Below are 25745 nucleotides of genomic sequence, written 5' to 3'. Positions count from 1 at the left end.
ATGCCTAGGATCAGTTCCCGCTAGAACCGTCTCTCCTAGAGCCATATGGAATCCGCGATCACGGAATCGCGGACGGAATCGCGGAATTGAGCAATAAAAATGGAATCAAATCAAAAAAATAAAAATAAAAAATTTTAATTAATTAATTTTTTATTTAATTTTTTTATGTTGTGGGACTTGTACAGCACGTTGTTCAACTTTGTCAGTGCTGTAAAGTTTAAATCTTAGACAAAAAAACACTTTGCTTTCATGAAATATTGTAAGCCGTCATTTGAGGCTTTATAAAAGCAGCACAATGAACACAAATCTGTCAGTGCAGAGTCCGACCTCATCTTAAATAACAAACAGCATTGCTTGTTGTAGTTAACAAAGAGAGGCAGAGTTGATTTTGCAAAAATATATATAATTTTTTTCTTTTTTTCTTTTTTTATAATCGAATTTTATTTTCATATTCGAATCCCATGCCCATCGAACGAAGCTTCGAAGTATTTAAGACAGCCCTATTAAATGGACTGTTATATCTTATTAAATTGTGGACATTTATTCATTCCCACTTATTAGACACTATTTCTGATGGTAAAATTAGCGTACAAAGCAAAATACAGAATTCTGAAATATTAAAACGGAAAAAACGGAATTTGGAAAAAAATAAAATGGAATTTGGAAAAAAATAAAACGGATTTCATATGGCTCTAGTCTCTCCTAGGTCTCTCCCTACTCTGTTTCCTTCTCAGCCTTCCGACGTCCTCAGTGAATAACATCCTAGGGAGTAGGGCTGGGTGACATGCACGCAATATCATATTACGTCTTTATCTTATAATACAATTGTCGTGGCACTATTTCATTCAAAATTATCTATTTTCTTCTATGTTTTTAATACTGCTGCAAGGAATAATTTCTTTGATTGACATAGAAATATACAGTATTAGCAGTTATATATATTAAAGACCCAATGTCACATTGGACTCTAGTATCGGTCTGGTTAGAAATGTCTGACGTTTTTTTCTTCATTCCTCAGAAATGAAGAAATGTAATTAATATTTCAGAGTATTGTAAACTGTCAGCAGAACAACCAATGTTGTTGTGACATTCGGTGTCTCATTCCTCTATCTCTCTCTCATTATGGTGTCCTCTGTTGAAGCTCCGCCCCTGTCCTGTCCTCTACTCACCCTCATCTCTCCTCCTCACGCCCCTCCCTCTTTCCTCCTCTTCTCTCTCTCTCTCTCTCATCATCCCCTCTGTCATCCCCTTCCCCCAATCCCCCTCTCCGACAGGCCTCCATAAACAGGCCTGTCTCCTAATGTAAACACTACATATGTACTCTGGCTAGAAGGGAGGGAAGGAGAGGGAGAGGAAAGATGGGAGGGATGGAGAGAGAGGGGGGGGTTGTGTGTGAGGGTTCAGAGAGTTCTCCTAATGATGTCAACAAAGTTTTTCAGGGGCACTATCATCTCAACATCCTGGTGGCTCACCAAGCTAAGACACAGACACTATCATCTCAACATCCTGGTGGCTCACCAAGCTAAGACACAGACACTATCATCTCAACATCCTGGTGGCTCACCAAGCTAAGACACAGACACTATCATCTCAACATCCTGGGTTCAAATCCGGCCCTTGACCTTGCATGTCATCCACCTCCTCCCTCCCTCTCGTCTCCTGTCACGAGGGCTGCCCCCTCGTAGTTAGTCCATCAGTCGCTTGATCTGTTGGATTTGTTGGTAGTCTTTAATGCTTCCCCCCCCCCCCCCCCATGCTGATATTGAGTTTTATCCAGAAAAGTACAAGATTAGAATATATTTGAAGTGAGAGTTTTACAGGTTTTGTCAGCAACAAACTCCTATGACTGTTAGTCGACAAAAAAAATACCCCCCGCTCTATTTTCTTGACCCTCCAATCATAACTGTTGCTTCCCTCGGACAAGTTGCATGATTCAACTATTGCATCATGCAGTGAACATTGCAGGCTGAGGCGGTGAACTCTTCCCCCCCCCCCCCCCCCAGCACATCTTCAGTTGTGGTACATGGTGTGCAGAGCAGTAGGAAGGCGTTGTGTTTGAAGGCTGTTAATGCAGGGTTGTGGTAACGGCTGTGGCGGTGGTGGTGATGATGATGATGGTGGTGAATGAAAAGCTCTCAGTTTGACGGCACCTATGGATTAATGAATCTCATTAGCGCACATGCACGCACACTTGCACGCACACACTCACACAGAGAACTGAGCCAACTGATGGATGGATAAGCACGCCTTTTCATTGACACATACACATGTGAGCCCAACACTACCACCCCAATCTCCATATCCTCTCTCACGTGCCTGCAGAGGTCATAAAACATGTCCCGTCCCCCCCTACACACACACGCATCACTCTACCCAAGGACTGTGGGTTTGCATTTAATGCACCCAATTACTTAACCCCCCCCACCCTCTGCTCCATGTGGCGGGTGCATTACGTCAGGCCTGGCAGGCTGTATTTTTAGCGGGGGGGATGCCATTGGCCCTCTCTCCCTCCCACTCTGCAGATTGAATTACCAGCCTGTTATTGAAACATCCTAACAGACAAGCTACCAGAGCGGCCCTCGTCCAATCACGTCTCCAGGTTCTAGCCTGGTGCACAGTGAAGCAGTCGGAAGGCGACGGCCAATCAGAGGTATGGCGGTGGGCGGGTGGAGAGAACCCACAGTAGAAGCAGGAGCTGTGGGGAGGTTGGCGATGGGTAACTGACGCCACCCACCACCGAAGAGCGTGTCTGTGCGTGTGTTGGTTATGTATCCTGACCACACAGAAGCTCTTATATAGAATGTGAACTGTGGTCAAGACTTGAGCTGCCAAGTGTTGATCAGGCTGTAGCTGCTCCACAAGCCTCCCAGACACCATAAATGAGGAGGAACGGTGAGAAGTGCTATGAGAAAACACTACAGTCTATTTTCAAAGCCCCTCTCCCCTAAACGCTCTCATATTATTTTGGTCTTGAGTAATTGCCTGCACTTGGGGAGCTGTTTCTCTGGTGGTGGTAGCGATGCAGTTGTATATTCTGCCCAGCTGGGACATCGGAACAAACTGGTGACAGCTAGACCCCCTGCTGCGAGAGGAACCCACACACTTGCAACAATCCCGGAAAGAAAGCTTGGAATGTTTTCAGTCAAGTGCCAAGTGTTTGTCCCAAAGTAAACACTCTTAAAAGGCCAACAGCTTGACAAACAACCTCCCCCACACCCCCTTTCACCCAGCCTCGGCTCTTCACAATGGCATCAGAATTGAGATGCTGGTGGGCCACCCCTCTCTCTCTCTCCCTCTGTCTCTAACTGTCTCTAACTTTCCTCCGTCCTAATCGCCGGTGTAATCTCCTGGTCCCTCTCCTGGTCCCTCTCCTCCCCCCGTGGGGTCGGTTAGCTTAACACCAGGGTGGTGTTTAGCACTCGCAGGGAGCCATTCAGTCAGTCAACATCCACCCACCGCCACCCCATTCATGCAGCCTTCTAAGAAGGGCTCAGCCCTGAGAGTGTCAACAATGCATTATGGATGCATCTGTTTACGTTAGGGTCAGCGGGAAAACAATAACAGGACATGGAAGCGGAAGGTGCGGCCTGGGTTTAGGTTACCATGGCACCCTGCCGTCGATTGACAGGTAGAGGAGGTCAGCGTGAGGGGACATTCTTGAAGGTAACACAAGATTATCTCCCTCCTTTCTTCCTTGGGAGTTTGTGTTCCAGCTTTGAGCTGGTGACTAGAGGGTGGCTGGTGACTAGAGGATGCCTCTGGTAGATTGGTCGGTAATAATGTCATCATCTTTCTGACTGGACAATGAAGTAGATCCACTGTGATCGTATGTCAAATCATCTGTATTGATGTTCCGAGATAGGTGCCTGTCTATAATGTTGTATGTTAGGGACATCCTTCTAGCTAGGTAGCTAGCTCAGTATCCGAAAGTGATGATAGTCCATTATGACTTAAAGAGCCTTTCCAGACCGTTCCTCTGATACGCACGTTCTTCCCTGCATAATAAATAGATGTAATATGTCAATGAAACATTTAGCTAATGCGGTGTGGCACATTAAGCAAATGAAGCCCACTAGGATGAGGGTCACGTACGGATCTTCTGGCTACAAGACTCTCGGCTTTGCAGAGGCTCAGTAACGCGGGGTTTCAGTGTAGAGTGAGATCCAGCCCCGAGGCAGGGGGGCATCTGTGTCTGTGTTCACTCAGTGACACAGTGGTAAAGAAACCAAAACACCATGGCGATGTGGCCTCCAAACGGAAGAGTGACTGGGCAAACCAATGCCAGTGTCCTGCCTGAGTGATTCAGTGCATGAGAGAGCGAGAGAGAGAGAGAGAGAGAGACAGAGAATTAGAGTGAGGGAGAGGACAGGTGACGAAGGGGGACGTGGGCGGAGGAAACAAGACACCGCTCAGGGAAGTGCCTTCCTGGATGAATGCCAGAGTGATGACATCACCGCTCGGGTGGGAGTGGTGTGGGTGGGGGGGTATCCAGTCATCAACATTGGGTAAAGTAATCGTAGTCACATCTCTCACATAACGGCTTACCCGGCAAACCCCTTGGGAGGGGACGCCGTTCGTTAGACCGAAATTGAAACTATGCGTGAAAACACGTGGGACCTATTCTGAAGTATTGTTTTTTATTCAATGAAGTGCATTTTGACACCATGAAGTTGCAACGGAGGAACAAAAACAAAAACACAATATACGTCCGGTTCCGGAACTCAGACAAATGAGGTTCTGCTGTACACATGTACACACCGTCAGGGCAAATGAGGTTCTGCTGTACACATGTACACACCGTCAGGGCAAATGAGGTTCTGCTGTACACACTGAGCAGGGCATTCATTATTATGGGGGGTGTAGTTCAGTAGAAAATAGTTCCTACATGAACTGCTCACAACAAGGTCTGTGGATTATCCTGAGTAACCGGGTCATAATTTCAGTAAAGAGACATTGCTTTTGTATTGGAGTGACGGCAGTTATCTCTAAAACTAGGCAAATTGCACCAAAACCATCTGAATGGATGAATAGCATTCCCCCATAAGTGGGCAAATATGTAGTTTTTATTTCATTTTGGGTGAACTGCCCATTTTTAAAAGTCTCAGATATTTAGTGAATGTTTGCCATTATAGCGATCAACAGATATGATGAGCCTCAAAGACCTGCCATGTCTGATCATGGCTCCAGAGGGAAGGGATTTTGAAATCTTCTACTCTTCCCTTCAGATTTAGGGGGAATTCACAGATCAAAAGCCACTCGACTTTAGCACACAGCCCCATGACAATGACGCTTATATAGAAGGCCGCGCCAGGTAATCTGCAAAAACAGCTGCTTCGAGTTCCTTAAATCCCCGCGGTTTTCACCTTCCCTCTGAAGTCGAACACACACACAGTGAGACCTCAGGTCCATCTCTCTGGTGTTGAGCCCCATGCCGTACAGGGAGGTGTGTGGGGCTTTGGGTGGCATGTCTCTTGCTTTAGAAGGGATCATAGCGTGACTCTTGAACAAAGAGGGAGGTATGAACCTGATATCCACACGGTGTCACGCAAACAGCAGCCTCTTTCACACACTCTCTCTCTCTCTCGCTCCTCCGCCCGCCCCCTCCACCCACTCTGATGCCCCGGGAAGCCTCTCCAGCCCAGCCCCTCCCTTAGCCCGTCCCCACCCGTCCCCTTTTCACCCCGAGCGTGACCCCCTGCCCGGGAGAGACATATTTGGTGATGTCAGGTCACTATTGAGTGACGCATATAGAAAGGCTCTGCTTACACTTTCATTGTCTCGATACCCATCTAGCTGCCAAAGCCCCTTTGGCACTGGTGTCATGGTGGCTTCATGTGAATAGCCTTTCCAAAGAAAAAAGTCCATTCCCGCAGACGCTATCACCTCTGCGTTGATTCATTAAAGAGAGTCGACGTGGGGGCGTCTGGGTAGTGTGGAGGTCTAGGCTAAACCCACCGCTGCAGAGACCAGGTTCAGCTCCGGCTGCAGTATCTCCGGCTTGGAACAATTGGCAGTGTTCGCGGGTGGGCGGGTCCTGGTCATTACAGTAGCCAATCCTATTGGTTGGTCAGGGGGGCCTGTTCAGCGGGAAAGAGGATCTGGGGGAGATGGCGTGAACCTCCATGCGTGTTATGCTCTCCAAGTGAAACTCCTCACTGTTCGGTGAAAAGAATGTCCTCTGAATGTATCAGAGGATGTGGTAGGTAGTCTACACACCCTCCCCAGACTGACTATAGAGAGGTGTAATGGTTACATTGTTGTTTCCGGCCAGTCCACCTTGCTTGAAATCGCAATGCATTTCTAAATCATCTTGTTTATTCATCCACAATCTATAGCTCAACATGAAAATATTCACAATTAACACTATGATCGCCGGGGAAGAGTTTAGACGTCATTCCTAGCCATGCTCATACTGCCGAAGACGCCGTAACTCGTCTTTGATATCAATATTTCAAAAATCTGTGATCGAAATAATATTTCCCCTCCGGAGCCCTGAGACACACTGCAAAGCTCCACTCAACTCTCTAGCGGTTCAAGAGCGCCATCTGGTGGCCGATCGGCAGATCGCCAACCGGAAATGACCCTTTGAACCGGTAGTGCTCATCCATATGTGGTCCGGGCACTCGCTATCGTTAGAGAGACTCTGTCTTGACACAGTGAACATCGATCGGTGCAAATAACTCGAAAAAACAACATGATTTGGACGTATATACTATTATACAACCTGGAAATGGATCGGGCATTTCTCCATCCCATAATAGAAAAGATTCTGTTCCACGCTCATCTGCCAGCGGCGCGAGGAAGCCACGGTAAGATTCAGCGTTATATTCTAACGTGTTCCATATAAACTGCTATGATGAACATATGACCCACTCTGGATGAATCATCTAACGCTGCCCACGGAATTATAAACGATCCCCCGCCCATCCGGTCATCATCAGATGATATGTAGTAACTCCTAGAAGCACATCCAGTTGAAATTTTTCTCGCACAGATTCCTACCAAACTGTATTTGATCATCAATATAATGCATTTAGGGCTATAAATCACGTTCTGAAGTAAGCTGCAGAAAACGATAAAAACATACTTATACTTTAGACCATATTTTAGTATGAATATGTGAATGAAAAAGTTTAACGTTGCTACACCCTGAACAATACATATAGGACATTGAATGGGCCATAATAATGGCAATTTAGCAATAGAATTTTAAAAGTTATAGCCCTGCAAAGAAGGGGAACTTCTCCATAGACAAATAGAGATGGCGAGGGATGGTAAATTATGAATTTAACCCATGGCGATCAAAGTGTTAATCGTAAAATAATTACGTAAAATTTTATTTCAACCAAAAATGCTTAAACAATGTTGGTGATAGAAGGGAACTAATTTTGTCCAAAAATGGAAAGCTTGCCAATGTTCATGAGGCAGAATTGTTACAATAGCCGATAATCCATTTCCCAATGATAAATACCTAAACGGCAGGACCTCGCGGGCGGTCCAAAGTGACGTCAGACTACACCTCCCTATAGGGCAGCATGTGGTGGTCTACACACTCTCCCCAGATGGACAGTAGGGCAGCATGTGGTAGTCTACACCCTCCCCAGACGGACAGTAGGGCAGCATGTGGTAGTCTACACCCTCCCCAGACGGACAGTAGGGCAGCATGTGGTAGTCTACACCCTCTCCAGACGGACAGTAGGGCAGCATGTGGTGGTCTACACCCTCTCCAGACGGACAGTAGGGCAGCATGTGGTAGTCTACACCCTCCCCAGACGGACAGTAGGGCAGCATGTGGTAGTCTACACCCTCCCCAGACGGACAGTAGGGCAGCATGTGGTAGTCTACACCCTCCCCAGACTGACGGTAGGGCAGCATGTGGTGGTCTACACCCTCCCCAGACTGACGGTAGGGCAGTGCAACGACCAGGAAGGAAATTGGCATAACGACAAAATTGGTGATATGGGAGCAAAGTACAAAAGGCAAAAAAAGTTTTGGTCACAAGGACCGATGTGAAGCAGTCATGACATTTCTGTAAATGTACAAAAACAAAGATAACCCAAACAAATACTCAGCTGCTAAATCCTATGCTCTGTATCAATGCAGTTTTCACAGCACTAACTCTACAATGATCTCTAGTGCTGCCCCTACTGTAACTATTTAAGTAGAGGTTGTTGGTCAATTCCAAATTTTCACATTTATGTTTTAGATATAAAGATGTACTTGATTGCACGTGGGGAAGGAACAAAATTTTACAGATCTGTTGATTTGAAACCAAATAGTTGATTAGTCTGCAAAAATCCTATGACTACAAGCCTTATTAGTTCTTATTCATGCAATAATCGTGGACGACCCTGCAAATAATCTGACATCTTTCTCTCCTCCTAGACGTGAAGAAGGACTGGTCGGACCATGCTCTCTGGTGGGAGAAGAAGAAGACGTGGCTGCTGAAGACCCACTGGACGCTGGACAAGTACGGCATCCAGGCGGACGCCAGGCTGCTCTTCACTCCTCAGCACAAGCTGCTCCGTCTGCAGCTGCCCAACATCAAGCACATGAAGGTCAAGGTCAACTTCTCCGACCGCGTCTTCAAGGCCGTCTCCGACATCTGCAAAACCTTCAGTAAGTCGCACACAACTTTAAAACTTCAGACGGGTCCGTCGGACCGGATTTAGTTGATTTGAATTGCAGGCGGAAATGGTTGAGGAGCCTCTCCGTTTAATTGTCAAAAGTACACGGGAGACGCTCCGTTCCGACTCTGGAAAGGCGGCAATATAGAGATTTGAATATTCATCCCAACACGTCAGCAAGGAAAGTGACTGGCTGCCACTCGCAAAGAAAAGAGAGAACGGATTCTTTATCACTTGCAGAGGGTTGGGTGACTGATCACTGATCAGTGTGCTTCAGTAGCACAAGGCAACAATTCTATCTAAAGGAACTCATCGCTCCCCCGACCTCCACCCGCTCCCTCCGCTCTGGACACTCAAACACACTCAAACCCATACACAGGACACACCTTTGCACTAGGGCTGCAACGATTAGTCGACATAATCGACGAGGTCGATCATAAAAACTCGTCGACACAGAATCTTTGCGTCGATGCGTCATAAAAAAAAATATATATATATACTTTTTTTCTTTTTTATATAATTATTTTTTTTTGCACTACCTATCTTTGTGAAAGTGGCTTCTCAGCTCTGGTCAAGCTGAAGACAAAGCAGAGGAACAGATTGGACATTGAGCATGACCTCAGAGTTTGAGACTCTTGTCAGGAGCAAACAACATCCCCAGTTATCCCATTAGTTCCCTGGGATGTTAAGCTAAGAAGTCTGCTAAGAAGGATATATTATTTATTATTATTATTATTATTATTATTATTATTATTATTATTATTATTATTATTATTATTATTATTATTATTATTATTATTATTATTATTATTATTATTATTATTATTATTATTTCATTGTTTTTAGCCCTAGTTGCACTTTTGTTGCAACCCCAGTTATTCCATTAGTTCCCCCAAACTTACTGTCGGGTCTGTTATGTTAAGCTAAGAAGTCTGCTAAGAGCCCGGAAAAGGAGCCGCGCCCACAGGAAGCAGAGATGGAGGGTGTGACAGAAATAATCGTTAGATTAGTCGACTACCGGTAATTGAAAAAATTATCTACAGATTAGTCGACTACCAAAATAATCGTTAGTTACAGCCCTACTTGGCACCATGGGCGACCGGGCCGCGTGAATACTTTCGGCAAGCAACAAGCCCTTCTGCGTTGCTCTGATTGGCCGAGCGTGCGCATGCGCATGAGCCGCGACGCGCTCCTCGGCCAGGCAGGAATACTAAGCTCCGCTTAACGCAATTTATAAAAATAGAAGTATTGATTTTGCCGTAACGAATCATTAAATTTTTTTACCGTTAACTGGAATATGTTGTGCCTTTACACATATGTTGGATTATGTAATTGGTTTGTCATGACAAACCAATAAAAAATCGCGAATTAACCGGTGGCTACAACAACACACAGTAACTACATGCATCATTGTTTACAATGAACGGTGGGGCTAATTGAAAGGACTGGACACGGACAAGTTAAACTAATCTAAAGTTAGTTGTTCACCAACAATCTACAGACGCAAACAAACACAGAACCGGACTGTTATATTAAATTAATTGATTGCTGTTTAACGCGTCCGTGTCCAGTCCTTTCGATTAGCCCCACCGTTCATTGTAAACAATGATGCATGTAGTTACTGTGTGTTGTTGTAGCCACTGGTTAATTCGCGATTTTTTTATTGGTTTGTCATGACAAACCAATTACATAATCCAACATATTCCACTTAATGGTATATTTTTTTAATGATTTGTTACGGCGAAATCAATACTTCCATTTGTATAAATTGCGTTAAGCGGAGTTTAGTATTCCTGCCTGGCTGAGGAGTGCGTCGCGGCTCATGCGCATGCGCACGCTCGGCCAATCGGAGCAACGCGGAAGGGCTTGTTGCTTGCCGAAAGTATTCACGCGATCGGGCCTTCTGCTCAGCTGCTCCTCGGCTGTGGAATGCCCTCCCCGACCATCTGAGAGCACCACAGTCCGTTGAGATTTTTAAAAGGGGCCTAAAAACATTTATTTTTAACAAGGCATTTGCCTGAATTATTATTAAATTTTTTAATTTTATTTTTATCTGTATGTTTCTTCCATTTCATTGGTTGTTTTATTCATTTTAATAGTTTTTATTCATTTAATTTTTTATCTTTATCTCCTGTAGCACTTTGAGATTGTCACAAATATAAAGTGCGTTACAAATTTAATTTATTATTATTATAAAAGTCACCTAGTTGCTGATAAGGATACAAGAAACGAAGCTCTTTGGTGCTGTCTTTTCTCACTGTGTTGTATTTGTCTCTGGCCTTTTTTGTGTGTTTATCAAACAGACCCTGAGCTTTATTGCATGGTACTGGTGATCTCAGCTGTCCACTTGTTAGTTCTGGAGGGTTGTCCTTAGACCAGGGCTCAGTCAGTCTCTCAATCCTGTTTACTAAACAGAGATTATCGGCCTCCCTCCCATCACTGGCAGACGTTAACGAGCGCATACTGTATGCGCGTAGACAAACTTGCACACACACACACACACACATTCTTTACACACACTCCATTCTTTCTCCCTCACTGTCTCTGTCTCTACATTCCTTACCCCCCCTTCACCCCTATTGACATGGTCAGAATCCCCCCCCCCCCCCCCCTTGATCTTAGTAGCACTCAGAGGTCAGTCACCATTCGCTATCGACATGCTGGTACCCTGCTGACCTGTGTCAAAGGTCATACACTGGATCCCAACGACCCTTGACCCTGTAGTACCCATTTCTCCTAGCTCGTAGTGGCTCCAGCTGCACCCCCTGCCGCTGCTCTACAGCCAGTGTCTCCAGTAGGCTCTGCAGGTGAGTAGCAGGGTCCCCAGGACACCTGTTGGCTTTTTGTCACTGGCCCCTGATGAAGGACCTCTGCAGAGCTGCAATTTTCTGTGTTTTTATTTCAGAAATGGTCATTTGTGAGATCAATGTATGCCACAATAAGCATAATCATAGACTGTAAACATAACAATAAGCATAGACTGTAATAATGCATACAAAAGAGTAATGTCTGCCCTGAACAAAAGCATGCCGTAGTCGAAACGTTCCATCTTTTGTCAATCACTGTGGGAAGTTCAGCTGATGAGCGAACATGCTCTGAACTGCGTGCCAAAAGTAGCCTAATTGACTGAATGGATAGTGTTGGAAAGCTAAAGAACAATGTCAAAAATAAATTCCACTAGGAATTGATATAATGGAAAATAAGTTTTGCTTGGAGGTACAGATACTGACAACAATGGCAACATGGGAGAAAGTTGATGGGGTAACGTTGTTGAGTGATGTGGTCTTGCGCAGTAACGTTAACTAGCTAAATGTAGAGTGATGTGCTCTCGTCCGCTCTCGTACAGTAACGCTAACTAGCTATGTGTTGAGTGATGTGGTCTTGCGCAGTAACGTTAACTAGCTAAATGTAGAGTGATGTGCTCTCGTCCGCTCTCGTACAGTAATGTTAACGTCAGCTTTCCCACTTTGTTGCACTTCAATACTACACAATTTCCACTCCTAGCGCACGTTGGGCTAATGCTTGGTGGATTTAGGGCTTTAGCTAGCATTAGCTGTAATGTTAGGTGGCTGGGGGACCAACAAGCTAACGCCAAAAGCGGATGTTGTCTGTCTGTTTACACTTTGGGGTCACATTAGTTCAGGAAGGTTGAATCAACTAAGCAAAATGTATCAGTAAATGTTATGTAGACCTAGGCAGCTGTCTGAGAAAAAGGAGAGAGTAGTAAAATGACTGGACAAAAAATAAGTCAGAATGGAGAAATACATTGTCAGCAAAGCAAGATGCTGAAGAATCTTATCAGTCAATCAGACCCCACCCCTCACAAAAGGTTACAGAAAACAAAGGATGCATGGGGGAGATGCAAGCAGCACTAAAGAGGCAGCGCTAGAAAACAGTAGTTTGTTTACAAAATTGTGCAAAAGAGGAGGATACACCTTAATTTTTAGGAGGATAAACATTGAAATGACCTGAAGTCAGAATGGTGAAACGTATCAGGAGAGCAAAGATGAAGATGCCCCCCCACACACACACACAAAAACACAAAAACACACACACAAAAAGTCACATTACAATCAAATCAAGCTCGTGGAAAAAGATGATTAAGAGACAGAAAGAGAGCAGAGAAATGGCCCTTGAAAACTTTGTTACAGACTTTATGAACATGTGCGGCTACGTGGTGCAGTGGGCAAGGCGCTCACCACGAATACTTGAGACGCTGGGTTCGCCTGTTCGAGCCCAGCGCTCCACATTGCTTTCAGTTTAGCTGGTCGTCCGTACTAATACACATTGGCAGTATTAGGCGGTGGGAAACTGATGGGTGGGGATCGGGCGTTGTGGACAGCGACTCCTACAGGTCGGTTGGTGCGCCTGCGCAGTAGAATCAGGAAGCGATGGGGGCGGCGCCCCTCCAAAGCGCAGACCCCTGACGCTGAAAGATCGCGCCTCGCAGGTGAAAAGATGCGACTGCTGTTACCTCGAGTATCGGAGGGGACTCGTGCTATGTATGACTTAGTCCACATTGCAGCCGGCTTGTGGGAGGCAAGAAACAGCGTTCGAGACAGGGGAGGGTTGAATTGGATGATACGAAATTGGGATGGGAGAAAAATAGAAAATGGGAGAAAAAGTGGATACAAAAAATAAAAAAATACTTTATGAACATGTTTTCCAATACAACATCTACTACTGTCTGGTGTAGAATTGCTGAACTGAGAACTGATAAGCCTAACATTCCTAACACATTCCGAAATTTTACACGGAAATAACCAGCCAAAGAATTGTCTGCACACTCATGCACACACGCATACACACACACACATATTATACACACACACACACACACACACACACACACACACACACACACACACACACACACACACACACACACACACACACACACACACACACACACACACACCCATACACACACACCTTAGACTCAGTTTCAGCTTTTTCTTTCATCTCTGTGTTCAGAACGCAGGATAAGGAGCTCTAGTGTCTAGTCTCTTGTTTTTATTGGCTCTGACAGGTAGAGCACCTTACCTTGTTTTCCATTTAGCTGAAAGGGACCTTTTATTTATTTATTTCATTATGGTAAAATAGTCTCGCTACGGAGTTCTATGAAATGAAAATAATAACCAGAACATTTAATGGAGTATAAATACACTTGAGTGTGTTTTTTCAGAGAGGAGGCGGGAGAAAGGTCCTCCAGTCCTAGTTAAGAATGCGTCTACCTCCTCTGTAATAAATCTATTTCAGTTCCACAGACAGGACAAATTGCTCTTGGCTGACTTGACGTGTGCAAGGATGTTGCGAGATAACTTACAGAGGCGGGTGAAGGACCATATGGCGCAATGGGTCACTACGCTTGTATTATTTAGGCCTATCTCACCTTGCTTTGTTGTTTTCAGGAATAAAAAGTTATATTCTTGGATGGCGGGAGAGTTCTTTTAACTCATTGACTGCCACGCTGTTTTCCCATCTTTACTCCCTGGCGCCAGCGCTATTGACCATTTTCACGATGTTTGCGGACCCATCGTATATTCTATATTATAGCTATGGAGAAAATAGTATGGCTCATTTTACAGACACTATTTATAGTACAACAGGGACAAAACATTTCATTTCTACATCCCTTTGTTTGTGCGCTATACCACGGTAAACATCGCCCCGTTTCAAAATAATCCAGGCTGGTTTTCTAGATTGTGAGATAAAGTGTGTTTTGTGCAGTGTATGGACAAATCTCGCGGCTGCTCGCCTGACACCTTTATTATTGCCAGGTCAAAGGTAAACACATGACCTTGTTTCTTCACAAAGCCGGGGGGGGTCCTTTTCCGATGCTGTGATCATACAAACGCATGTTTTAGGATGGGGGTTCGGTAAAATAGATGTTACCTTTGTCAAAAGGTACATTACCTATGTTTCTTCACAAAATCATCGGGGGGGGGGTCGTTTTCCAACGCTGCGATCATACAAACGCATGTTTTATGATGGAGTTTCGGTAAAGTAGACGTAAATTAGACGTTACCTTTGTTTTAGAAGTACTCCATTTCTCACTTCGAGTCCAAGTGTCTTGAATCAGAACAGGATCAATACATATAACGTTAGGAAACGCACCTTATCGTCGATAATCATAATCCATTGTCTTTTTCATAATATCCAATAGTTTGCTCTAGGCGGTCGCCATTGTCATCCTGCTCACAGCTGCTCGCAACCTACTAGTAGAGTGAGTCCCTAGTTGTTTGGGGGCTGGGGCCACCCACACTAAGCTGGCCCATATCATAAGGTAGGCGATAATGCCACCTGGCGGGATTCAATCGTCATTGCAATTTCAAGGTCTCAGATGAGTCACAAAGGTCCATGCGAGTGTTTAGAATGGGGGGGGGGGGAAAGAAAAATATCTAAAAACAAGTTTTCTCGTTTTTGGCGCTCAGCGGTTGGATTTGAAACACGAGAATTCTTGTTTGGCGCAGAAAGAGTTAAGTGTCAGTCTCGCATGACAATTTTACTTCAAGTGATTTACTGCTCGTTCCCAGTGAGCTGGTCTTGACTGGAAGCGTTTCATTTGTCATTGTCTGGACGATTTTCAGTTTGACGATTTCCTGTGTGTGTTTTCTGCTGACTTGCCTGTGGGAGAGAGAGGGAGGGAGGGAGGCAGCTTGTGGTACTCGGAGGGTGAGAGATGGTAAGAGAGGGAGCAAGAGACAATAATTGGATTTTCCTTAAACCTGTGAGACTGATGAGAGCCCCCCCCCCTTCTTTCCTCCTAATGATTGATTGGAAGGGGCTTTTAGCTCCTATCAGTTTGTTAGGCAGTGGTTGTTTCCTGGTGCAAAACAAGTTCCAAGTTCACTCCCCCAGCTGTGCGAGTTAGACATCTAGGGCTGGACAATTAATCAACATTTTATAAAAACAAAAAAACCTGCAATATTTGTTAAAAGGGAAATGTGTCAAAATGTCTAAATTAAATATTGTCATACTGCAGAGATGTCCCGGATATCCTACAGACTTCTATATATATCTTTGTTTGGTACAGATCCTCGCAAAAATCACACCATGATAATTTTAAACTGGTAATCCGTAAGATCTGCATTTTTGTTTATTTTGGCAACATCTATAGGTCATAAGTGGTCATTGCTGTTGCTTTTCTGTAATGTATTGACCTGCTTTCCATCTTGCAAACTGCTGGTGACGTAAAACCACTTCCTGTGTGCCAGATGATTGTCCTGGGAATGTCCTACCAGACACCACTGTTTAGAACAGCCCAGAACAGCTCATGTAGAAGCATTCATGAACTGGGTTATAGGTAGAATCACTATTGTGTTATATCGGTTGGCAACAGTCAAAATAGACATTTATTTATATTATAATGTTTTTTAGACAATTACTTAAAATGAGAATAATGATACAAAAAGGATCATTCCTCCTGAATCATATCGCAATACCATCAGTCATAATAATCACAATTAGATATTTGTTCCAAATGGTTTTCCCTCATCCTCGCTCACTTTCAGTCTGTCTCTCTCTCCCTCCCTCACTCTCTCTGACTCTCCGCCTCCCGCACAGTGACTCTCTATCTACCAGCAGTACCATTACCGGCTAAATGGATCAAACCAATTATCATTGCTATAGTTCTCCCATGTCCACTGCAGCTGTGCCTAGTCCCGCCCCCTCGACATAGACACAGTCCGTCTGGGCTGGCGGGGAGAGAGACGGAAGGCCTCTGCAGAAGTCCAGTGTAGTTAATGGTTGAAATCACTCCGTTGCACTCCTGGTGTTGCACTCTCACTCTCTCTTGGCAGCGCCCTCTGATCCTGTGCTGTGTTGCTTATTGGGCTTGTGACACGCGGGTGTGCGGTCATCGCGAGGACGAGGTGTGCTTGATCCACTGTTTTGAGATGTGAGACCTTTATTGTTTTTTTTTGCTCTGTACGTCCCGTTCTCGAAAGTTACCCAGGATTGTGTGCTTTTCTGCCTTTTCTTTTAAGTCGAAAACGTTTTCCGTCATCGCTGTCGGGAGTGTCACGGTGCCAACTGAAATAGAAGGGCCCCCGTGAAATTATTAGCCGTTTCTAAAAGGCGAGGTATGCGGTTGTGAAACTGGAGGAATGTCAACGGTTGGTATTGGATCAGGCTTTATGAAAGATTCATTTGTCCAGAAGAAGAGGAGTCATAGTTGGGAGCTGGTTAGCTTGTCCCGTCTAGACAAACTGGACATGCTTCAGTCACCTCAGGCGCCATTAATATGCGCAAATACACACACACATAATACCATCCTGGCTGCTCTCTGCCTTAATACCTTTCCTTAGGGACAGGACAGGAAATGTATCCCATCACCAATGACTTGCACATGACTGTGGCCCTAGGGCCTTAGGTGATGGGAGGCGTGGCCTCTTCCAACGGGTCCCACAGGCCACAGCAACGACCCAGCAGGAGCAGAACAGCATTCAGGGCTTAATGCCGGTCACGCCACTCCACTAAACCACCGCATCTTGTCTATTAACCATTCTCTGCTCCCATGTCCCGGCCTGCCCTGATTCTCTGGAATGCGGGGACAGTTTTATAGCTGCAGTGGCGTTGGCTAACTCTAGCCCTGAAGAGGTCTAGTCGTCGCTGTGAAATGGAAGAGCCTTATTAACGACAACGGAGGGTCAGAGAGAAGAGTCCCGGCGAGGGAAGGACGGATGAAGGAGGGGTGTGTGGAGACGGTGCAATTGGACGATAGCCAATTGACTTATGTCAGACCCCGTTCTATTTATTTCCCCCCTCCAAGCAAGAGTTGTGATTGGAGGATCAAGAACGAGGGCAGGGCTTGAGATGGATCAATTAGGAACGTATGAAGAGGGGAGGAGGGCGGTATGAGTGCGTTGGCTGTAGCGAGGGGTTTGGTCCCGGTGATCGGTCACTTGAGTTAACAGGGGTTCTTTTGGGACTGCTGCTTCATCACTGTGGTCCAGCTGATTTATGGACCATCGCGGTGCGGTCCGGTCCACTGGCCAGAATGTCCCGGCCTCTGTTTTCACAACACGGGAGAGCGTTTTTTGGCCTCTGCTTCAACTCTCGGAATTAAAGAATGTTGTTATCCTTTGATTGGGCTTTTAGCACCGCATCGGACAGGGGGGTGGAAAGAGATACCGCAACGCTTGTACGGGCCAAGTCCTGTTTGCTTTGGACGGCATCTTCACGCCATCGTGGTGGTTTGGAGATCGACGTACTGTATAGCTTAGCTCCAGGGCTGATTTAAAGTGCCATATTCCTGGCTGTAGAATTAGCTTCACTGCCGTCCACTTCCCTTTTTAAACAGAAACTGTCTGCTACTGTAGTTGAAGGCTTCATTTGTCAGTGCTTTAAGTGTTACTCAATCTACCCCGGAACACACACTGGATTTATTGCCCCGACATGTTTAGCCAATCAGTGAGTCTCCATAACCCAATGAGGAGCTCACCCCTGAATACCGCTAATAAAGAGATTCAACCTCTCCTTCACTTTTCTCACCATGTAGGGGCTTTATTATCCTTTTACACAGCAGTGCTGTAAAATTAGAATATGACTTGTGTTTGTGATTATTCTGATGAATCATGTGTTCAGAGGAATAAACCCCAGGAACTCAAGCGGGCAGTCAGGTCTATGCCCCCCCCCCCCCCCCCCCCCCCCCCCCCTCCTGGCAAGATCTAGAATATACTACCCTGTTGACAGTCTACTGATGATATATAATCCATATTTCTCCATCAGAGTCCCTTGGGCTTTCGAGATGAAGCCACGTTACAAGCCCAAGACTTCCCTGGCTCGCATTAGGCCTGGCTTTTTTTTTTTGCCATTGCTATGTCTATATATTGGTTTCTTGTTTGAATGCATTTATTTCTATAGACCAGTGGTGCCCAACCAGTCGGCCGTGATCGACAGGTAGATTGCAGGCTGATTTTCAAGTAGACTGCGAGATAATTTTTTATATAACATCGAGTATGTTGTCACGTCGCGGCTGAGATGAGACTTGCTTTAGCGCAGAGCTTTCCTCTCATTTCACTATAGACACAGACCAGCGCGGACCTTCAATGACATGCAATTTTAATTTCATTAGACACAGACCAGCGCGGACCTTCAATGACATGCAATATAATTGACGCAAGCAATGGGCTAACGTTAGCTGCTAACTAAGTTATCCCATAACTAGGCTAAGCTAACTAGCGTTAGCCGCTAACCCTGGAAACGCTCACCAGTTCCATTCGTGAGGAAAGGGGGTGGGTTATATTGACGAGGCTTGACAACAGAGGTTCAAAGATAACTTCATATTTATTGGTTATTCGTTTCTTTATATCGGGCATCCAGTTTCCATCACCATGTGTTCAACTGTTCCATGTGTTGACGTTCGAGTGTGACATCATCACCTACGGCAGCTTACACGCTCTAAACGCAAACCTAAAACAAAACCCGGAGCAAACCAAGACTGCAGTGTGTACACAAACCAGAGGGGGGAGAGGGAGGGCGGGAGTTTGCACTCAAGGACGGAGCGAGGACGGAGCGGAGCACCCGTTCCTTTTTGATCCACCTTTTCTCCCATTTTTCCATATTTTCTCCCATCCCAATTTCGTATCATCCAATTCAACCCTCCCCTGTCACGAACGCTGTTTCTTGCCTCCCACAAGCCGGCTGCAATGTGGACTAAGTCATACATAGCACAAGTCCCCTCCGGTACTTGAGGTAACAGCAGTCGCATCTTTTCACCTGCGCAGCTCGATCTCTGTGTCGAGGAGTAACGCGTGGGAGGCTCACGCTGCCCCCGACACTTCCTGATTCTACTGCGCAGGCGCACCAACCGACTTGTAGGAGTCGCTTGTTCACAACGTTCGATCCCCACCCTTCAGTTTTCCCTCCCCGTAATACGGCCAATGTGTATTACTGCGGACGACCAGCCAAACTGAAAAACAATGTGGAGAGCTGGATTCGAACACGCGAATCCTAGCGTCTCCACACTGGTGGCGAGTGCCTTGCCCACTACACCACCTAGCCGGCCCCGGAGCACCCGTTCCTAATGAGAAAGCCCCCTTATTAGTGTGATTCTTTGTGCCAAGAATGCAGGAGATGGTGAAGCCGTTACACTCCGCTCTTTGGTGTTGGGTTTTAGGGGGAAATGATCAGATACCGTACCCCGTTTTAGCCTGGTATCCTTCTGATATCCAAGGCTAGTAGCAGCAAGTACCGGAAGACTAGTAGTGAGTTGTATTAACTCATTGACTGTTCTGGGTTCCATCAGTAACCTCTGTCCTCTCTTTCGCTCCATCAGATATTGCATTCCTATCATGTCTACCTCTCCTCTCATGGCATGTGAGTGATGAAAAGAAGGCCTCTGTCCGATCGTTATACCCCCACCACCTCCACCACCTGCGGTGAACTCCTCCCCTCTACTACAGGTGCAGAGAATCAGTAGATGGCTGATTTCAGTCTCTACTAGTAGGGGTGAGGAAAAATATAAATATCGCAATATTCAAGAATATATATATTTTCTTCTTTTCAATAACTATCTGCTTAGGAATGGAAAATCACATGTTGTATAATCCAATGCATCTTCATCATATGTTTGACTGTAGGGTAATGGAAGCATGATACAATGAAACTAAGTTCTTATTGTTTTTTTCCATTCATTTAGACCACATAATTAGTTCATCACGATATAAAAGACGTCCCACGATTCAATAACACCGATGGCCTGCAAACTATAAGCATCGGTATATTGCTCGGACCTAGTCCCTATTATTATGGACTATGAGCTCGGACCTAGTCCTATTATTATGGACTATGAGCTCACGGGAATGAATTCGTGAAAAAGCGATTTGGTTTCTTGATTTTGACGTCGTAGTAAAAACCCCACATGCCTTTTAATATGGCTCACAGAGACATGTACGCACACACACGCATGCACACACACGCATGCAGCCTAGCCTCGCTCTCTGCCTCCTCCTGCCTCAGCTCAGGAGGGTTCAGGCAGCACGCCGGCACGACACTCACATGGCTGTATAAGGGCACAGGGGATCGTGCTCCACTGTTGCAGACGAGAGGAGGAGAGTGGGATGGAAGGAAAAGGGGGAGGAGGGAGGGAGGGAGAGAGGGAGGTAGAGCGAGCTCCCATCTGGTAGTCCTTAAAACCCCTGGAATGCTTTGCTTTAGTTACACAAACTAAACAAGCAATTCTCGCCAAGCCAAGAAGTTCTGTCTCTCCTCCTTTGGATGCAGGCTCTTCTGCTCTCTCTACCGCTCTCTCTCTACCTCTCTGCCTCTCTCTCTACCCCCCCCCCCTCTCTCTCTCTCTCTACCTATATCTTCTATTATCTATTCACCATCTCTCTCACTTTTCTTCTTTCTCACTCACACACATACTTTCTGTGAGAATTTCTTTTTTTAATAGTTGTCTCGCATGAAAGATTTATACGTGTGAAATTAAAACCTGTAGATGAAAAATGAAAGGTAGGCGGCCGTGGACCCAGCTGTGATTCTAGACGAGCTCCATCTGTCTCCCTCTTGACACATTCTGGCCGTCTTACACACTACCTCACAACCGTCCCAAAGTCATCCTAAAACACCATTACTGCTGTTGAGTGATTGATCCCCGGCCTCAAGCCAGAGAGAGAAGAGCGTAGAGGAAGAGAGAGAGAGCGAAGAGGGAAGAGAGAGGAGAGGGAAGAGAGAAGAGAGAAGAGAGTAGAGAGCAGAGGGGAGAGAGAGTCAAGGGAAGAGAGAGGAGAGAGAAAGAGAAGGGAAGGAGCAGGGGGATGAGTGAGATAGGGAAGAGAGAGAGAGAGAGGAGAGAGAGAGTATGCAGAGGGGGAGAGAGGGAGCAGAGTGAAGGAGGAGAGAGTAGAGAGGGGGAGGGAGACGACTGTTTTAGCCATTATATCAAATCTGCTGTATGTATCATCAGAGCTCTTAACTTAGTTTAATTCCTTTTACACATACAGACGCACAGAAGCATGAACACACAAACAAACACACATACAGTGGAGCCAGGTACGAGGTGAACTGTATTATATACAGGAAGTACACAACAATCACGGGGCACCCCGGTGGCGCACACCACGTATATGCTTGTAGCGTAATCGCAACGTCCTGGGTTCGAATCCGTGAAATATGCATCACCCTCTCCATCCCCCAACACACACGCTCGCGCAGAGCATCTCCAAGCACCCCCATCCAGCACATGCCCACATAAAATAAATCCTACAGTACACAGTGGCTATGACCCCCGAGAAACCGACCCTGCATCAGCATCACAATCAACAAGCAGAATCCACTGCACCATACAAGCACCAAGGACTCATTATATGATAATTATATGACAGCTATGACATGGCTGTTTACATCATTTGTAGCATCTAAGCTAGTCTGTCATATCTAAGATAATATATAAGCTAGCCTGTCATATCTAAGCTGGTATTTCATAGAGAATGGAATAGTGGCTCATTCATTGGCTGCTACCAAACACCGGCTGCATGGTATCAAGTGTGTGTGTGTGTTTGTGTGTGTGTCTTTTTCCAGTCTCATTTGGGGATTACAGTTAGAGCGAGATTTGTCGGGGTCCTGAGAAAGGGATTTGCAATTTTCCACCCCTCATCTGCACAGCTGCTTATGATTGTTACCCTTCATCCCTCTCTTTCTCTCTCTCTCTCGCTCTCGCTCTCGCTCTCTCTTTCTCTTTCTCTTTCTCTTTCTCTTTCTCTTTCTCTTTTTCTCTCTCTCTCTCTCTCTCTCTCTCTCTCTCTCTCTCTCTCTCTCTCTCTCTCTCTCTCTCTCTCTCTCTCTCTCTCTCTCTCTCTCTCTTTCTCTGCCTCTGTATGCATCTCCCTGTCTGCCCCTGAGATTCACAGGGAATTTTGATGAAGAACAAAGCATGACAGGGGAAAATGGGCTGGGCGATATGACGATATTATATAAATATCGGGTACAGTTCATTAACGATACACTTTTTAAACGTATCGTGGATATCGTGATGTTTTGCCCAAGAGGATTGTGTCGCGTCAATCTGGTCCACACGTTCAAACGCGACCTGCACAACGCCGCCCCCACACACACACGCCACTGCATCAAAGTTACTCCTTGTGATTAACAAAGGCATTCGTTTGTGGCATTAACGTTACATAGTTACACGTTCAATAACATCAGCGTATTTACCCGAACATAGCAACGTCCGAGGACGACCTAGATAGACAGCAAGCATTACTCGTTCATATCTCAGCCGTGCTGAGTTGTGCCCATTCTGCGGTCTGTTAATAAAGTTTTCAATCAGACAGATGTATGGAAAGGCTTTATTATAACATTCGTTGCAGTAAAATCATTATGCCTCGTTTAGTCATCCTGCGGAGCGCTGGTAATCTACTCGTCGGCCGCGGGGAGCTAACGTTACTAGCTTTGTTGTTAGCCTCGTCAAAATCAATGGTGGACATTCCGGAAGTAAAAAAACGAATACGTGCTTGCCGATTGGTGCTAAGAACAGCAGGGCGGGTGCAAGCGGTGTGACGTAATTGGCAGAATCGACTGTCAATCAAAATTAATCTGTTGCCGTCTGAATGAATGAATGAATGAAAACTTTATTAACAGATTGCAGAATGGGTACAATACAGTACAGCTCAATACAACAACAGTGGACTGGAGGATGAAGACCAGAAAAAGACTTTCGGCTTTTTTACATAAGGGTCCTCCATTTTCAATTAATCAAAACATTTAGAGACATACAAATATACAGTAGTTTCATAAAAATGCTATTATGATTGATTGATTGAATGATTGAAAACTTTATTAACATATTGCAGAATGGTACAGTACAGCTCAATACATACAATTGTTAAGGGGATGCAGACCAGAGAAAGACTTTCGTCTTGTTTACATCAGGGTCCCCCATTTTCAATTCATCATATTTCATATCTAAATCATATAATATCTCATTGCTAAATATATGCAATATATAATCTAATAATCCAATATCTAAATCTAATATATAATATAAAAATGCTAAATGCATGGGTATTTTGTCTTAATGTTAGCTTGCAAACTCAAATACTGTCTTGTAAGCCTCATAATGAATTGTTGGGGGAAAAAAGAAAAACATCGTGATGTGTATCGCCGAAAGGTCAGAAAATATCGTGATATCATATTTAGGCCATATCGCCCAGCACACACACACACACACACACACACACGCACACGCACACGCACACACAAAAGTTCACATGGCTTATAGAAGATGTTATAGAAGATTTCATACAATTTGACAACAATTACAAACGTTGTGTTCTCAAACTGACCAGAAACCAGCTGCCAACCATGTATCCAAGGTTACAAGGTGGGACAGTACATCCTGGCTAACATAAAAGAAAATCACCTGGATACTAGGAGCTTTTTAGACTATATTTTGATTTTGATTTTATTAGGGATCCCCATTAGCTGGTGCGATAGCAACCAGCTAGTCTTCCTGGGGTCCACACACAAAAAAACATACAAAAACAATCAAATCAAATCAAATGTATTTGTAAGGCCCGACAACACACGTTAATGTCCCCATGGGCCATACACGTCTTCTTTAAACGAGTCAAGAAGAAACATAACAATAAGTCAAGAACAGAACAAGAACACCATAAGGTCCAACAAATTTAAAATGAATGCAAATAAATGAAAGAATGCAAGCACTCCCAGACATACCCCACGCGAAGGTAAGGAAAAACTCACTAAAACCTAACAATAGGGAAAAATGCTCCACAGGCAGTGTGGAGGAGAGAAACCTTAGAAGGGCCATTCAAGGGGGGATCTCCCTTCTTAGATGTCGGTGATAGTAGTGTTGCAGACTAACAGTTGGTAAGCATGCACTCAAGTGTGTAGTGAAACACAGATGAGTGCATGCAATAGCAACTGAACATTTTGAAAGATTAAAGATGGATCACTATTGCAAAAACAAAATTATTAAAAGTCAGTACACACAATGCATAATGAAACTACTGTAACGATTAAGATAGCTAAAATTACATTAGTGTAAAACAAAAACAAAAAATTACTTTACAGTGTTAAAAACAATTTAAAAACAATTTAAGATTCCTTTTAAAAGTGAATCTACTGTAAATGCAGCAGAGGTTCCGAGGCAGGCCATTCCAAAGAGTTAATGCTCTAAAAAAAAGAAAAAAAGCGCTGGTTCTAGGACCTGGCAATTCAAGCTGCCCACTACTGGAACCTCTAGTCAGTCTAGTGCAGGGGTCAGCAACCTTTTTGACATGGAGTGCCTGTTTGAAATATAGTTGTAACTAGTGTGCCTCAACAATATTGCATGCATCGTAATTTTTTTCTTCTCATAATCAGGTATTTTTAATGATAATTTTTACATTATTACATCATTATTGTTATTGTTATTATTAACAATATTATTATGATGGTTGTATCAACCCTAAATCTGAGTTGGGGGCGGGGGGGGGAATGCAATGCAGACAAACAGCTGCATACAGTGCGACCATTTCACTCACATTTGCCCATTCATTTTTGGACACATCACACACCATTGGTGTGTGTACTGTACGTGTGCTGTCATAGCTCCACCTACAGGCCTAATGGAGAACACCAGGATGTGAATGGAGGGTGAATGTGAGGTATATCGTGTAAATAAGTTTTGATTGATCGCCAGACTACACTGTAAAAAAAAATATAATAATAAGTTACCAGAACTTAAAAATATTGAGTTCAGTTACTGTGCATTAAGGTTTTCAGTTTTCAATCCATAATAAGTTAACAGAAAAATAAGTACACAACCACATTATTTCAACCTAATAAAACTATGTTTATTGTCATTGTTTTAAGAACACAAGTTGACTTGGTAATACTCACATTTTGAGTAAAAAAAATGGCTTTTAACATGTGCAATGTTCAATGAAATAGAAAAATAAATAATACAATTGGTTGATTAATCCCACTGGTCACAATGGTGACCGTAATAATGTTTTTGTTATAAGGCTCTGCAAATGTTACTGAATGATGTAGCAATGTATTTCCAGCTAAATTGAAATAATAAACAAATAAAGGGTCTCAATTAAATATGTGGTAGTAAAAAGAACCTGTGGGAGGATTTCAACAAGATAAATGCGACAACAGTGC

At 44.6% G+C, this 25745-nt stretch overlaps 1 protein-coding gene across 1 annotated transcript in view; it reads left to right on the top strand.

Moving 5' to 3' along the window:
- The window catches only part of fermt2 (FERM domain containing kindlin 2), a 74236-nt gene that overhangs the window by 16986 nt on the left and 31505 nt on the right, over nucleotides 1-25745 (top strand). The window contains exon 3 of the mRNA XM_084311214.1: nucleotides 8386-8619. Within this exon, the coding sequence (XP_084167340.1) occupies nucleotides 8386-8619 (234 nt within the window). The remainder of the gene's footprint in view (nucleotides 1-8385; nucleotides 8620-25745) is intronic.

Source organism: Notolepis coatsorum (genome assembly GCF_963971535.1).
Source record: "Notolepis coatsorum genome assembly, chromosome: 3".
NCBI lineage: Eukaryota > Metazoa > Chordata > Actinopteri > Aulopiformes > Paralepididae > Notolepis > Notolepis coatsorum.
Note: the sequence above shows the minus strand (reverse complement) of the source record. Positions and strands in the feature narration are given on the sequence as shown.